General features: G+C 37.4%; 2 protein-coding genes across 2 annotated transcripts; one reads left to right on the top strand and one right to left on the bottom strand.

Moving 5' to 3' along the window:
* Nucleotides 1-946: 946 nt before the first annotated feature.
* LOC143181841 (circadian clock-controlled protein daywake) lies at nt 947-7,328 on the top strand. Its single transcript, XM_076382499.1, has 4 exons — nt 947-1,007; nt 5,778-6,158; nt 6,232-6,381; nt 7,180-7,328. Exons 1-4 carry the CDS (start codon nt 947-949, stop codon nt 7,326-7,328), a joined length of 741 nt encoding a protein of 246 aa, XP_076238614.1.
* A 639-nt stretch (nt 7,329-7,967) lies between these two features.
* Nucleotides 7,968-14,052, bottom strand: LOC143181840 (protein takeout). Its single transcript, XM_076382498.1, has 6 exons — nt 14,027-14,052; nt 11,767-11,807; nt 9,978-10,180; nt 9,227-9,398; nt 8,753-8,905; nt 7,968-8,255 (listed from the first exon to the last, which is right to left on the bottom strand). Exons 1-6 carry the CDS (start codon nt 14,050-14,052, stop codon nt 8,101-8,103), a joined length of 750 nt encoding a protein of 249 aa, XP_076238613.1. The 3' UTR covers nt 7,968-8,100.
* Nucleotides 14,053-14,103: the final 51 nt, after the last annotated feature.

Here is a 14,103-nt window from a genome sequence, read left to right on the forward strand (position 1 = left end):
AGACTCCAATCTCCATCATAAACAAATGTTTACGAAAGATGTCATCACTGTCATCCTCGGAACCGTATCTAAACATTACAACAGGAAATGCCAACCAGACTCCACAGTAAGAGGTCAGCATTGCCGTCACAAAACACAGGAAAAATAACATTAGGAAGATGTCATTAGGAAAATTGCAAGCGCTTATGCAAATTACTTGACACAAGTTCTTAATGAGCATAATGGAAGAAGATTTATGTCCATCGGTACTTGACCGTCCAAGGAAACGAAACACTCTATGATGATGTCTCACAGAGTCCTCAAAAACTCCTATTCCACGTTTAAAATTCAAACTTAAATACTGCAATTTGCAAATCCCAGAGACATCACTCCTCAAGTGCATCGCAAACTCCAGAGTCCAAGTCCCCCGAAAAAGGCCTCCCAATGGGACCAAGACCCCACTTGGATCCAAGGCTGACGTCAAACACCCTCCTCCAGCCACCAAATTTCAGTGGGCCTCACTTTTACCTGGCCCCTCTGACATAACACTCATTAAGGATGCAAAAACACAGATGCAAGAAGGAAGACCAGTGACTCTAGCCTCCGCGTGACCTCGGCCCTCCTCATCCTTTCAGAGGTTCCATCCACCCTCGCCCATCCATCAACCGCTGGCGTCCTGACCTACGGTTCGATGGCTCCGCGCAACGAGGACAAATTCTCGTTTATCTTTATGTTTTGCGACGCGTGTGTGGTGGACATGTGGCTACGGCCCTGACTGAGTTAAAAGGAGGCATTCTACCATGATAAATTCACCACTCGCGTAGAGTGGGGCTGGGCATACACGCGGAGAAAGTGCCGTTAGTTTATATATACCCAGCGGTGCGGGCCATCGCACGCATTTTCAATATCGCTCTCGCTAATTGCGATATCGCGTTCGATCGAGGGCCAGCCTGCAAAGGACCACGAGATGATGCTGCTGGGACTGCTGATCATCGCCACCTGGGCCGGGGCTGCTGTCGCTGAGCTGCGTAAGTAGAGCCCTTGCGGTGTTTGCGGTGTGGTGGTCGGGTGGACTCTGCTTATTCATGGAAACTTGGGGTTTTGGAATTATGGGTGACGAAGGGGACCTAGGTAGAGACTTGGGGGACATTTATTGCCGTTTTTTGAGAGATCATTTAATTGTATCGAGACGATATGGTGTTACAGTAGACTGCTAAGTGTCTAATTTAGACCTAGCACAGGCTTGGCCTGTGTCTAACTTACAATCAACCCAAAATTATTGACTTTTCTTGTCACCTAGTGTGAAGCCAGTGTGTCCTTAAAGTAGGTAATCTGTTAAGTAGGTTAAAATAGTAAAGTTTTCATGTAGATACAAGTAGTCTTTAAACCAGTGAATTCCTAAAGTTAGGGGTAGTGTTTTTGGATTGTAGTATGTAACTCAAACCTGTCTCAGTTCTAACTCACGTTTATCCCTAGACCTAACACAAAGTTACTGACTTTTCTTGTTAGCCAATGGTATGAAGCCAGTGTGTTCTTAAAATAGATAGTCTATCAAATAGGCTAAAACAGTAGAGTTCTCATGTAGATACAAACAACTCTTTAACAAATTTCTAAAGCCTAGATTAGTGTTCTTGGATTCTAATGTATAACTCAGATCTGACCCAGACTTGACCCAATCCTAACCCATGTCCAACCTACATTTAACCCAAAACTACTGACTTTTCTTGTCAACTGATAGTATAAAGCCAGTGTAGGTAATCTGTCAACTAGGCTAAAACAATAAGGTCTGCACACAGATATAAATAACTTTCACACCAGTGAATCCCTAAAGTTAGGGATAATATTTTGGGATTCTACTTATCCAATACTATGAAAATATGTATATAAAGAAATCTCAATAATTTTGGGTGTCCCAAAGTAAACTGTACCCCAAATCTCTATTTGGATACCATTTCTTTAATCACATACAGCTGAGATTTCAATCGCCCTCTCTAAATTTGCAAGAAATCCATAAGCATAGAGAGTCTCTACAAGGTAGTTAGGGAACTGGGGCGAAGAGGTGGAGGGAGACTTTTGTTTTTGCGAGCAAAAAGGTACCTACTTTGGGTGAGTGCTTAGTTGATGAGTGAAGGGGTAAATTCTTCATGTCTTTCTCATTACGGATGACTGGCTGCACTGTTTTGCTTCTCGATGAGACTAGTGAAATTTGTTCTATAGGTGCTATGATAGGAGTAATTATACACTTGAATATTGGGAGAAAGCTAGATGGTTCTTGTGCTCAGAAGTTTAATAGCACATGGGTCTTCAATTTGATGCACCCTTAGGTAGTATGTGAAAACAAATTAATGGGATTAATTTGTAATTAGTCCTTTTTCTAAAAAAAATCACCAAGTATTGCCCACTTATTTTGAATCACCTTATACTAAGCCAGCTAAGTGTTGCAAACTACTTTTTTAATTACTTCTGAAAGGGATTAGTTTCGTAATTCTTGCAATACTTTTTTTCACAGATTCTAAAGTGCCGATTATGGTAATAAACATTGCCAAAGAAGTTTTGTTGCAATTTACTGCTTTGTTGCGAAACAAGTTCCACAGGTTTGAGGTACTAAGAAATCGATGCATTTGAATTGCAAGAAAGTGCAACATACTCTAAAAGAAGATAAATCATTTTTCCACTTCTTTTTACTTCATAAAAGAAATATAATATTATTGAAGAAAATTAAAAGAGCAAGAATCATAGAATGTTTTCATGAAGTGAAATATTACAAAAATTATTATGACACTAAAAATACATAATGTGCATAGAAAATAAGACGCATTTCAAAATAAGTTCCCATATTTTTTAATAGAATTTTACAAAAATCTCCAATCTGCATCCATTAATCTTTGTAGTGTATATTTAAGGATAACATTCTTCTCATACTTTTCCAACTTCACTTTCAAATCACTGGAGGATGTAGCGCAAGGTGATGTGTAAAATAAAACGTGAAAAGTCATTTACATTGGAAAACGTGCAGCATGTCCCTTTTGAGGAAACTTTAATGCCAGCGAACCAGCTGCGTGTTTACTCTAATCTGATGTACCAGTTTTAGAAAACGTTGCCGTGGATGCGTAATTCCTCTCGATCGGTGCAAAAACGTTACAAGGACGATATTATATGGCAATTAATTCTTGATAACAAGAAATATTTTCATCGAAACGGGCCTCAGACGTGACAATTATTAAACATAAAACTCTAGAAGAACTTATAGTATGATTTATAAGCATTGCAATAACTTATCATTCCCAGATTATCATAATTTGAATTTATTATCAAAGCATAATGCAGTAATTTAAATGATTAGTGTATAAAGATAAAAGATATGGTCAACAATTTTTTTTTTTTAAATTGACAGCTTTAATTCATAGTTTTATTATTTATAAAAATGTTTGGAACTGTGAGATTGAAATTTAAATAGAATTTTAAGTCGGTAAATAATTACGAATTGCATTAAAAATTTCACATTCAAAAACTAAAGAAATTCTTACGTGAAACAATTCTTTACTGCATCGTGGAAACTTTCATCTCTCCCTGAGCAAACTTGACACCTACTCGCATTACGTTAGGTGTAACATATAACATGTACCTTGCGTAATATTTCCAGTCCCGATACCCACAATTAGGAGATGTAGAACATTTCAACAAACCCACACATGCAATCAACTTTTATTTCCTCAGAGTAGGACTAAAAATAAATTTCATCGCTTCTCGTGCCACATTTACTCGTGATAAACATACGACTAATTTAATAACAGCAGACCAGTATCATATTTTTCATTTTATATTGCAAATGTATATATATTATACGTACATTTATTACTCAATCTATATAATATTATTATTAAACATATACATATATATTAATTACTATATGTACACTCATAATAATAATAACAATAATATAAGATGATAATAATATAATAGTAATATATTATGACGATGATGATGATGATGATAATAATATAATACTATAAAAAATAATATGATAATAATATAATACTATAAAAAATAGTATGATAACTGATAATGAGAATATAATAATAGTAATATATGATAATAATAATGATAATAATGTAACATAATCAAAAATAATATGATAATAATATGATAATAATATATTACGATAATAATAATAATATAATGTAATATAATCAGAAATAATAAGATAATAATATATTATGATAATAATAATAATATACAATAAAAAATAATATGATAATAATAGCAATAATAATAATAGTAGTAATAATAGTAATAGTATATGATGATGATTATAGTAATGATTATAATGATAATATTATAATAATATGATAATAACAATATAATAATAATATTGTGAATGTGCCCAGGACTGAGCTTTCCTTTCACATAATCAAAACAGCGATCGCTCAAGCTGCGTGGCACCCCAGTTTTCTAGCTACCGGCGATCCATCGATCACGCTTGACCGTGGGGACTCGATCCTTTCTCGCTGGACGAGCAGCGTGCCGCGGCCACGCGAGAATTCGCCTTTACGGTCGATGAAAGAGGGCCCGCGGTACGTCCGCCTCGCAATTTCACTTTCCACCGGTGTTACTTTCGATTTTAGGCCTGGTAAAAACGGTGACTCCTTAGTCAGCGCTAGGAGCGTTCAGTAACCCGTTGTCAGAGCGCAGTATGTCGACTTTCCTGGCACCAATCCTCGAAAGAATGCAGATTTCGCGATACCTCATGAAAACCGCCTTTAAAGTCCACTGGCTGCTCTGTGTTTCCAATTTGGAACGAAATTAGCCTTTAGGAATGCAAAAGGTGAATGTGTGTCTTGTGAATTTTAGGTGAGGGAACGGGGATTAATTTTTCTTGTGTGAAAATATTTATTAATGTTTTTTATGTTAAGTATTAATTTTGTTGCGAAAAAGTTTAATTGCTGAGGCTCCGTGAATTCTAATTAAGCACGCGAGTTCCACGATTCTGCGAGTCCTGGGTTCACCGATCGAAATGTCAGCGTTTCTGACGCAACGTGATTGAAAGTCTTGCTGAAAGGTGGAAAATTTAGCTAGAACACGGGGCAATTAAGTAATACTTCATAGTCTGCCGATTGGCTTCAGTTTTTGTCGATTATAACAAATTACTGGTGTTAGATTTTACTTGGATGCTTGTGCCCCTTCACTAACCAGTTCTATTTCTCTTTATTAATAGTGGCAATAAGTGTTAAAAAGGCAGAAGTAGAAGTTGAAAATATTTTACCTGCTACTTTGCAATTAGTAAGTTCCATGTCAGTTCTGTGGACCTACGAGTTTTTCGCAAAAAATCCATCTAACTTTTAACACTCTGTAGACTAAACGAAGTTCATGAATTTCGGTCGGTCAAGGCCACTAACTCCCACTACTTCTCTTAACCCCCACTACGTCTCTTAACCCCCACTATGCTCCATTACGCCTCTTAGCCACCACTAAGTCCCTTAACCGCCACTACAAGGTTCCTTAACTAACACAATATGTCCCTCAAACAAGAGTCATGGCACTCACGCAGCTGAAGTCTGCAAGTCTGCACATGCGTAAACTCGGGCTAAATCTCCTGAACTACTTTAGAACACCCTATACACACCTAGAAAACACATCTCAATAAACGTAAAAGTTCCCAAATCCACTAATAACTTCAGACCAATTGCAACGAACCGCAACAGTGATTGCTCCCTTCACCACGCATGACCTTTGGACCAAAGTCAACCCCAAGCCCCCCAAGGCTAAGATTTGTTCTATTCATCGATTTGTGTCTTCAGCGCCGGGTGTGCAGCCTTGTCCTCGAACGAACGATCTCCAACAATACGGCAGATGTGTCATGAAGCAATTGAGAGCGATCACCCCGTACCTCGCCAAGGGGATACCTTCTTTGAAGCTTCCAGCGCTGGACCCGCTGTTCCTACCATCGCTGACAGTCGATAGGAACCTGGAGGCTCTGAAGATCAAGGCTAACATGAGCCAGATCCGCGTACATGGGGCGACTAATTTTGTCATCAATGACCTCAAGGCGAACCCTAACGATCTTACAGTTACCATCACTGTGCAGCTGCCTCACATCCATGTGAATGGCGATTATGACGTCCAAGGACGGCTGTTACTGCTTCCTCTGAATGGTGCTGGCAGCTTCAAGGGAAACTTCAGTGAGTGTCTTATTAGAACCTGGGAAATGGGATGAAATTAGAGATTTTATTGATGATCTGTTTTGCACTGTAGCCAATACTGAGGCACTGGTGAACGCCCAGGGCAAAGAAGTCACTGATAAAAATGGCGTGCAGAGGATCGAGATTGACAAACTCGTCACGAAAATCCGTGTTGGGGATGGGAATATTAAGTTGAAGGCGCCTCCGTCTCACAGTGTCCCAGGTAAATATGTTTCTCGGTGCTATAGCATGTGTTGCTAGCCTAAGAGGTACCTGGTCTGCTGTTTGAGATACTACTCCGCTACTTGAGAGACTACTCTTCTGGTTGAGGGTTTTTGATAGGAGCTGTGTTCTTTTTGGGTTTACTTTCGGTATTTTATGAGCAGTGCAGCTCTAGCTTCATCAGGAGTCCTTGGACACAATCGTGTTATATTAGATTAGAGTCACTCTAAGAACTCATGATGAAGGTACTTGAGGCTTTTAGTTATCAGCTGTACCTACTTGAACATTCAAATAGAAAATACAAAATACAGAATACAGGATACAAAGTACAAAATACAAAATACACGATACAAGATGCAAAATACAAAATTCACAATAACAAATCTAGAAAGATCTTGCCTACACCTGGAAGCTTCAATTACTAATGATCCAGGTCATAAAAACTCAAACTCAATCTCATCTATTATTCAAAGCTGGGCAAGTGTCTCATGTAGAAATACAAAAACAAAAGAACTATGTATTGTGCCGACTCCTTGTAGTCCCAAGCTCTCATGAATTTTTTATCTCTTAAACATATGCAAGCGCATAAATATCAAAACAAGGACAGATAGGTCGTAGAAGGCTTTATTACAACCAGTTACACCTGCGTTCCTCACAGTCGCCAGTTTTCCAACTCTGGTAATTTCCTGATGGATTTAACAAGAAGACTATTCTCCAGATCTAACACTGTCCTGCTTCCTCTGTTCCTCTGTAATGTTTCTCGACCTCCCAAAACGTTTTACTCTACTTCGACTTTCAGCTGAAGCAGCAGCCACGTTCTTCAACTCGAACCCACGTTTAGTCCTGGACATCGCCAGTCCAATTATCGAGGACACTGCAGCCACAGTGAGCAGAGCGTTGGCTGCCAGAGCATTGGGAGCACTCACAAAAGAGGAACTGCTCCCTTAGTGATCCTACTTCACTGGCGTGGTCCTTTTAGGTAATTGGCAGTCATCCGCCATTTTGATTAACAAGAGCATCAAGATTTCCAACATGCAACAAAGTACTTCCTTCCAATCTGGTTACTTAGAGTTTATTCTCAAAAGTGTTCGAAAGCTCAATACTCCTAATTAACTCGAGAGTATATTTACTCTTTTTACGAGTCCTGACGAGTTAATTTGTCAGCCACAAATTTTCTGAGAACTAAATTCAAGCAACGACTGACAAAACAATGTATCCTATTTTATTATTTACTTTCTTAATTCTGAACGAGTGCAAAAAATTGTTTGCTCCTTGATCGAAGATGGCTCGACAAAAATATGGCGGATGAGGACACCAGTTTTGTTCGTCCTCGTCGGACAAGAATGTGATCATCTAGGTATAGGTTCGTAAGCGACTTCCGGTTCTAGCGATTATTTATTCGTTGTTCCGATTAACTATTGTTAGCTGGATATTTTTTACACTCTGCAATTAGCACAGTATGTTTTGTTACTCTGACTTTTTGTTTATACTGATTATTGTTCGTTAAGCAGCACGAGCGTCGAATGAATAAACATTTCTTAAATAAATGTCTTCCAGACTTTATTCGAATAATTATACGACTGTACAGTAGCGAGGATGCGTGGTATAGGGTGGCATGCTGACAGGCAGCGTGAGTGTCATTAAAATTGGTAACAGTGTGCAACGTAAGGTGAACCAAAAAATCCTCACACCCGAAAATTACTATTTTTTGAAGGATTCTTTATTCTTCTGGAAATAGATCCTTGTACGTGAAGGACTTCGTGATCTTGTTCGCAACGTTAGTGAATAGATCTGACAATGATGTCTCCAGCACTGGTCGTATCTCCTCCAAGAGCAGCGCGTTGTTGTTATTTAATAATTCGTGGCTGGCTGCACCTAATTGATAAGAAAAATAATTAGAAGCTTTTAAGGGGAAATTTTGAAGGTAAACGTAATGCAGAATTGAGAGATGTAGAGTTGCAAATTCTTAGAGAAAAACATGTTTAGCATTAAGTCACATTTCCACATGTATCATGAAAAATGTAAGCGTGAATTGAAATAAAATTCTTGTGAATACTGTATAAACTACTTAAGAAGGATTATTTAGTAGAGAGTAGAAATTATCGAGACTTCGATTTTCAGTTACACAAGTAGGAATGTGACTTAATATAGACTTTAGTGCATAGTAGGTAGATATAGTGTGTTACATCTTAAATACATGGAAACATGGCTTAACATACAGATTGGAATATCTTCCTTGAAAGCAAATTTGTTTAATTAATGATTAAATTAAACTTATGTAATAAATTTCACTAAGAATTTGTTTAGAATTGATGTTTCTCTTTCAGTTTTTTCGCGAAATGAATAACATATTGAAATTATATTCGACTTACCCAAAACTGTACCATCACCACCAAAGAGGTTACTGAAGTTAAGATTGGCGTTGCCAATTTTTATTTTTATTTTCATTTTCTCAAAGTTGAGGTAAGTGTCATTATTCCTGAACACCTTCCTGGCTCTCAGCACCACGTCAGAGTCATAATTAGCTGAAAAGTCATAATAAACCAAATGAATAGTGATCACAATCTGAAAACAACAATTACAGACATTAAAGTTCAATTAGCAATGATTATGCATTCTAGAGATGAGTGTACATTCTGATTCCAGGTATATGCAGAAACAAATAAGTTATTACTTAGCTAGCCTAATACCAAAGGAACAAGTATCTGCAATCATAATAACATTCAGCATTTATTAATAATTAACATCAGTTTAATAATATATCGTCACTAATGGTCATTATTACGTTTCGTTAAATCTTATTTCAATTTCTCGCGACTACTAATTATCTGTGGAAGGATTCTTACTAAAGTTCCCTGTTATATCGCCTTGCCCCGTCAATCTGAGCAGAAGAATCCTTGCGTCAATTTGATATTTCCCTTCAAAAGTCAGTCTGTCGAAAAACACCTTGAAAGTGAATACCACGTTCTCCACGTCGGCCTTAAGGTCACGTACTTTGAAGGTGGAAGGCCCTGAGACCTAGTTTCAAAAATACAAAAAATAAAAATCCAAAAAAGCAGCCTCCTGTTTCATAAATTTTAAGTCACTCCCCTACCAAAAAAGATTTCTCAAATGTGCATTAAATTTTCTAAACGCGACTTCCGCCTCAAGTTGATCAGTTGAGATCTACTTGAAACAGTTCCTAAAAATTATCTAAAAATTCATGAAGAAAGGTAGAAAGTTGTGAGCCAAAGAAATTTTTTATTTAAATTTACTTATATCCACCTGGTTTAAAAATGTATAAAAAATTTTAAAAATTATATATCAAGGAAGCTTTCTTTTTAAATTTACACTTGGTTAGAAGTTGATCAGTCGATGTCTACTTGACAAAATTCCTAAAAGTTACTTAAAAATTCATGAAAGAATGTAGGAAATTGTGTATGAAAGAAGTTTTTTATTTAAATTTAGACTAGGTTAAAAGTCGATCAGTCGAGGTCTACTTGTATACAACTTACTTAAGGATACTTAAAAAATGTAGGAAATGGTGTACGAAAGAGGTTTTTTATTTAAATTTAGACTTGGTCAGAAGTCGATCAGAACTATTTGCATGAGGCTGACCTTCAGATCCGTGAGATTGACATCGAGTCTCGCCCCAGTTGGTCCTCGTAGCAGTCGGATCTCCTTCAAGTACAAAGGCTCGATGGCTGGCGCCTCTAATTCGGGGATCCCTTCTGCGAGTTTGTCGCGAAGCTGATCGATCGACCTTGTGATACATTTGTTGATCTCGGGCTCGCTCTTCCTGCACGGCTTTATGTAGGGCGCTGTGGATCAGACGTATCGATTTAAATAATTACCTAGGAACATTGCGCAGTTTAATGATAGAGTGGGTTGGCCATTTCAACACGAAAGAGGAAAAATGAACTAAACTCTGCGCCAACATTTGCCTAGCTGAAAGCACTGATTCTCATTCTCATCTCCCTGAAGTAAAACTACAGTGTGCATAGTAAATATCTTACTAAAAAGATTTCAAAAAAGTAAAAAAATTGCGCTATGTACACGAAAAAAGTAACATAAAATGTTGCTTCTTTTATCTGTGACAGTAAAGCAAAACTACTTGAGTCACACTTTCCTGAAACTTGAATTTATATTTGAAGTAATGTCACAGTTGACTCTAGTACTAACCATGCTGAACAAAAACAGCAACTCTGCGGAAGCTCAATTTTATAGACGATAGAAAGAGTACGCAGCATTGTGTGTCTCTGTCTATTCAGCGCAAAGTTGGAGTCTCACAGTATTGCTGTTTTTCGTTCAGCATGGCTAGTAGTAGAGTCAGCTGTTATAATGTCTATGAAATAGAGTTTGTATTTTTGAGGAAGAAAGATTGAATTGAAGAAACTTTTTCGTTAAAAACAGATGAGAATATAGTAAGTCACAAGTGCATAATAAGAAATTGAGATTCCAAGCTTTAAACTTTAATATCTGAAAAATAAATGTGTGTAACTTATGGTTTTCTGTTTTATATCTGTAAAAATAGTTATATACTGTGTTTTGTTAACGAGAGCAGAGTTCAGAGGCTCGAAGTTCACCTAAAACAGTGGCTCCCCGGTTAAGTGATCACAAGGATCAAAACTTGTACAAACAGTAACAAATACGAAATTTTAAGAGCGTAGAATTTTTGAAACTCTTTATTATAGCGGTAGTTGTAGAAAAATTAAATATTGGCCCTTTATTTTTAATAAAAAATTGAAAAACTTCACATTACCTGACTCTAAAAAATAGAGTATCTACCTTTTCATTTCTGACACTTTAACATTTTTTATAGCTTCTCTTTCAAATGGACATGTAAAGAAGAATAAAAAGAGAGTTAAATAATTATTGAAAAAACGTAAAGAAAATATAATGCAAATTTTCTGAGTTGAAATGCTTCAGAGAAAGATAGTCGATCTATCCTTTTTTTCTGACATATAGAAATGCTTATTTTCTCTGCTCTTAAAATATGGTAAACATTTGATAAACCTCGTCGGTCTTCGAAAAGCGGTCCACCAAAAAACTAGTGTAGGATTCGCGATCTTGATCCTACAAATAAACGAGTTCAAGGCCACCAATGCAGTCACGTTTTGAAAGTGTAAACAGAACGACAAGTTTTTGCAATATCTCGTTAACATGCACGCGACGCGTTTATATTTTCCTTACGCACTGTCGACGGAGAACTGAAATTTCGTAACGGCCACTACTCTCGACTGCACGTCTGTTAACAAGAAACGACGAAGCCTTGGTATATCCACGAGAGCCTGAATTTGTGCGAAGGAAGGAAAGGCAAACAGTAAGGGGACTAATTAATGGTTATTAATTGAGGTGAAATTATTAAAAAGGAGTGGAAATTCAGAGACATTTTAAAGATACTTACGCAACAGTCCTGAGACCGAGCAAAACAGAGTCGCCACTAGGCTAAAAAAGGAAAAAGTTGTCAATTTTTGGCTGAAATTTTGTTGACGAAATCGAGGAATATTTTAGCAGGGAATCGTTGCAAAATTCCTTTCTTAATTATAGGTTTCGCTTTTCTAGAAATGAAATTAGATATAACTACACTCTTCTTTTTTAAAAATGAAATTACATTCTGAGAAATTTTCTAAAAAATTTAAAAGAAATAAGAAATTGAGAAGTGAACCCTTGAAGTATCAAAGTGAAGAAAGGATGAGAGAGAACCCCTTTCCACGTTGTGTCTGATTTATTCTAGGATAAACTACTTACTACTGAATTTTCCAGAAAATTGATCAAACAGATTTCTAAATAAGTATTTTATTCTAATTTTGCGGAAGAAGAAAGAATATAACGGTTTAAGTTTCTAATACATATATTCATGAACCTGACAATAGCATTAGCAACAGCAATAATTTTAAAAGAACATTAGATGAAGGGTAGCGATAAGCTGCTTTAGAAGTAACTGCACATTTGCAAAGCTCTGATTGAATGATGCCAAGGCTAATATACTGCAATAAACATCTTCCCCGTGTTTACATAATACAAGATGCAATCCTGATAAATAAAATGCTGAAGAATCCTACATTAGAATTCCACAGAATTGGTAAAATCAAGTTGCAGCGATTCGTTGTTGGGAAAATGGCAGAGCGTTCAACGATCGTGTTATCGAGTAATTGATTTGAGGAAGAGCTGCAACCACAGCTGCCACAAGTATACTATTGCACCATCGTATGCATTTTCTAACCGCAGAGGATTCATTTGCGGTTTGTGAAACCTTACTTCTTCCGCGTTTTACGAGCCTCTGCATTTTCGATGGTGTCAGCAACTTTACTTCGTTTTGTAAGCAAATGTGTTAGAAGAGAGTTTGTGGTAAGATGTGACCCCTCCTTCAGTAGCTGTGAAGGAACCCAAGAAGCTTAGGTATTAGATAATTACTAGATACTTCCTAGTGTATTTCGTTCCCCAAGACCTCTTCATTCAACATAAACTCATGAATAGTATATTTTCATCAACTGTCAGGTAGTCCAAGAACTTTTGATGTTAGGTAATTACCACTTGATAGCATACCCCTAAACCCAAGATCTCTTCACTCAACATTAATCCATAACCGATATCTTTTTATTAGCTGTAAAGCTACTGAAGAACCTTGGATGTTAGACAGCTATCACTTTATAGTGTGACTCTGCCTCCAAGACTCACTTGTTTTACATAAAGTTATGGATAGTATACCTTGATGAGCTATTAAGACAAACAGCTTGGACATTAGATAACGACTTTTTACTCGATAGCATATCTCTATCTTTAATATACACTTATTCAGCAGGAATTTATAGACGATATATCTTCATCGGTTGTCAAGTACTACAAGTGCTTGGACATTAGACAAGTATCACTTCATACTATACACACCTCTTTCCCCAGGACCCTCGTTTCACACAAACTCCTAAGTGTTCTCACATATGTCAAACAACCCAACAACCCTACACGTTAGAAAGCTGTCACTCCATAGTACACATATGTTTCTCCAAAAATTAGTTGACAGGATATCTCTCAACAGGTCCTCAAACGACAACCCAAATCCTAGATACCAATACCTAGACCTTACCACTTCAGTAGGTATCAGTTCCACACGAGAAATGTGTCTAAAAGATTCCCTTTTTTAAACTCTTTTCACTCAACCCTATGTTATTTTTTGATGACCCAAACGATCTAATAGCCCAGTAACCAAACACCTCAACAACCCTAATGCACACTAACCTACCACTTCCCTAGTGCTCTTCGGAAATATAGTGACTTCGTAAACATAACTGAGATTCAAGCTCTTCATGCTTCCAACAATAAGTATCTCGACTCAGGAATGGTACCAGCTCTTTGAAACCCTCGAGTAACTATCCCAATGAGGACATTAAAACTTTAAGGGTGATAAGAAAGCAAACATCAAATAAGTTACATTCCTGAACCAAGTAACAGAGAACACATTTGGCAGCTTGCACCCACAATCGTATCACACATCCACTTGAGTGGGTCCAACCTAAATCACTATACTTCCCAGACGCACTATACCAACCCCAAGCGAGGACCCCAGCCCCCAAGAACCTCACTCCACAGTCCACACTCTCTCACGAGACCCTTGAGAAGTCCAACAAGCGACCAACTCCAGGGAAAGAGAATCTGCTCTGGCCTACCAGACACGTGGAAGAAGAGCGAACATCGCGGTCGGTCAGATAGCGGGCGACTAGCGGATAGAAAGACGGGGATGATA

Source organism: Calliopsis andreniformis, chromosome 7 (assembly GCF_051401765.1).
Source record: "Calliopsis andreniformis isolate RMS-2024a chromosome 7, iyCalAndr_principal, whole genome shotgun sequence".
Lineage (NCBI taxonomy): Eukaryota > Metazoa > Arthropoda > Insecta > Hymenoptera > Andrenidae > Calliopsis > Calliopsis andreniformis.

Bases quoted from the DNA above. Each gene is read 5' to 3' on its own strand.
- LOC143181840 (XM_076382498.1), bottom strand. From the start codon at position 14,052: ATGTTCGCTCTTCTTCCACGTGTCTG. The intron at 11,808-14,026 runs GTAGGCCAGAGC...TTCCTTTTTTAG, and splicing joins GCTCTTCTTCCACGTGTCTG to CCTAGTGGCGACTCTGTTTT. The intron at 10,181-11,766 runs GTAAGTATCTTT...TCTGATCCACAG, and splicing joins CTCGGTCTCAGGACTGTTGC to CGCCCTACATAAAGCCGTGC.
- LOC143181841 (XM_076382499.1), top strand. From the start codon at position 947: ATGATGCTGCTGGGACTGCTGATCATCGCCACCTGGGCCGGGGCTGCT. The intron at 1,008-5,777 runs GTAAGTAGAGCC...TTGTGTCTTCAG, and splicing joins GGCTGCTGTCGCTGAGCTGC to CGCCGGGTGTGCAGCCTTGT. The intron at 6,159-6,231 runs GTGAGTGTCTTA...TTTGCACTGTAG, and splicing joins CAGCTTCAAGGGAAACTTCA to CCAATACTGAGGCACTGGTG.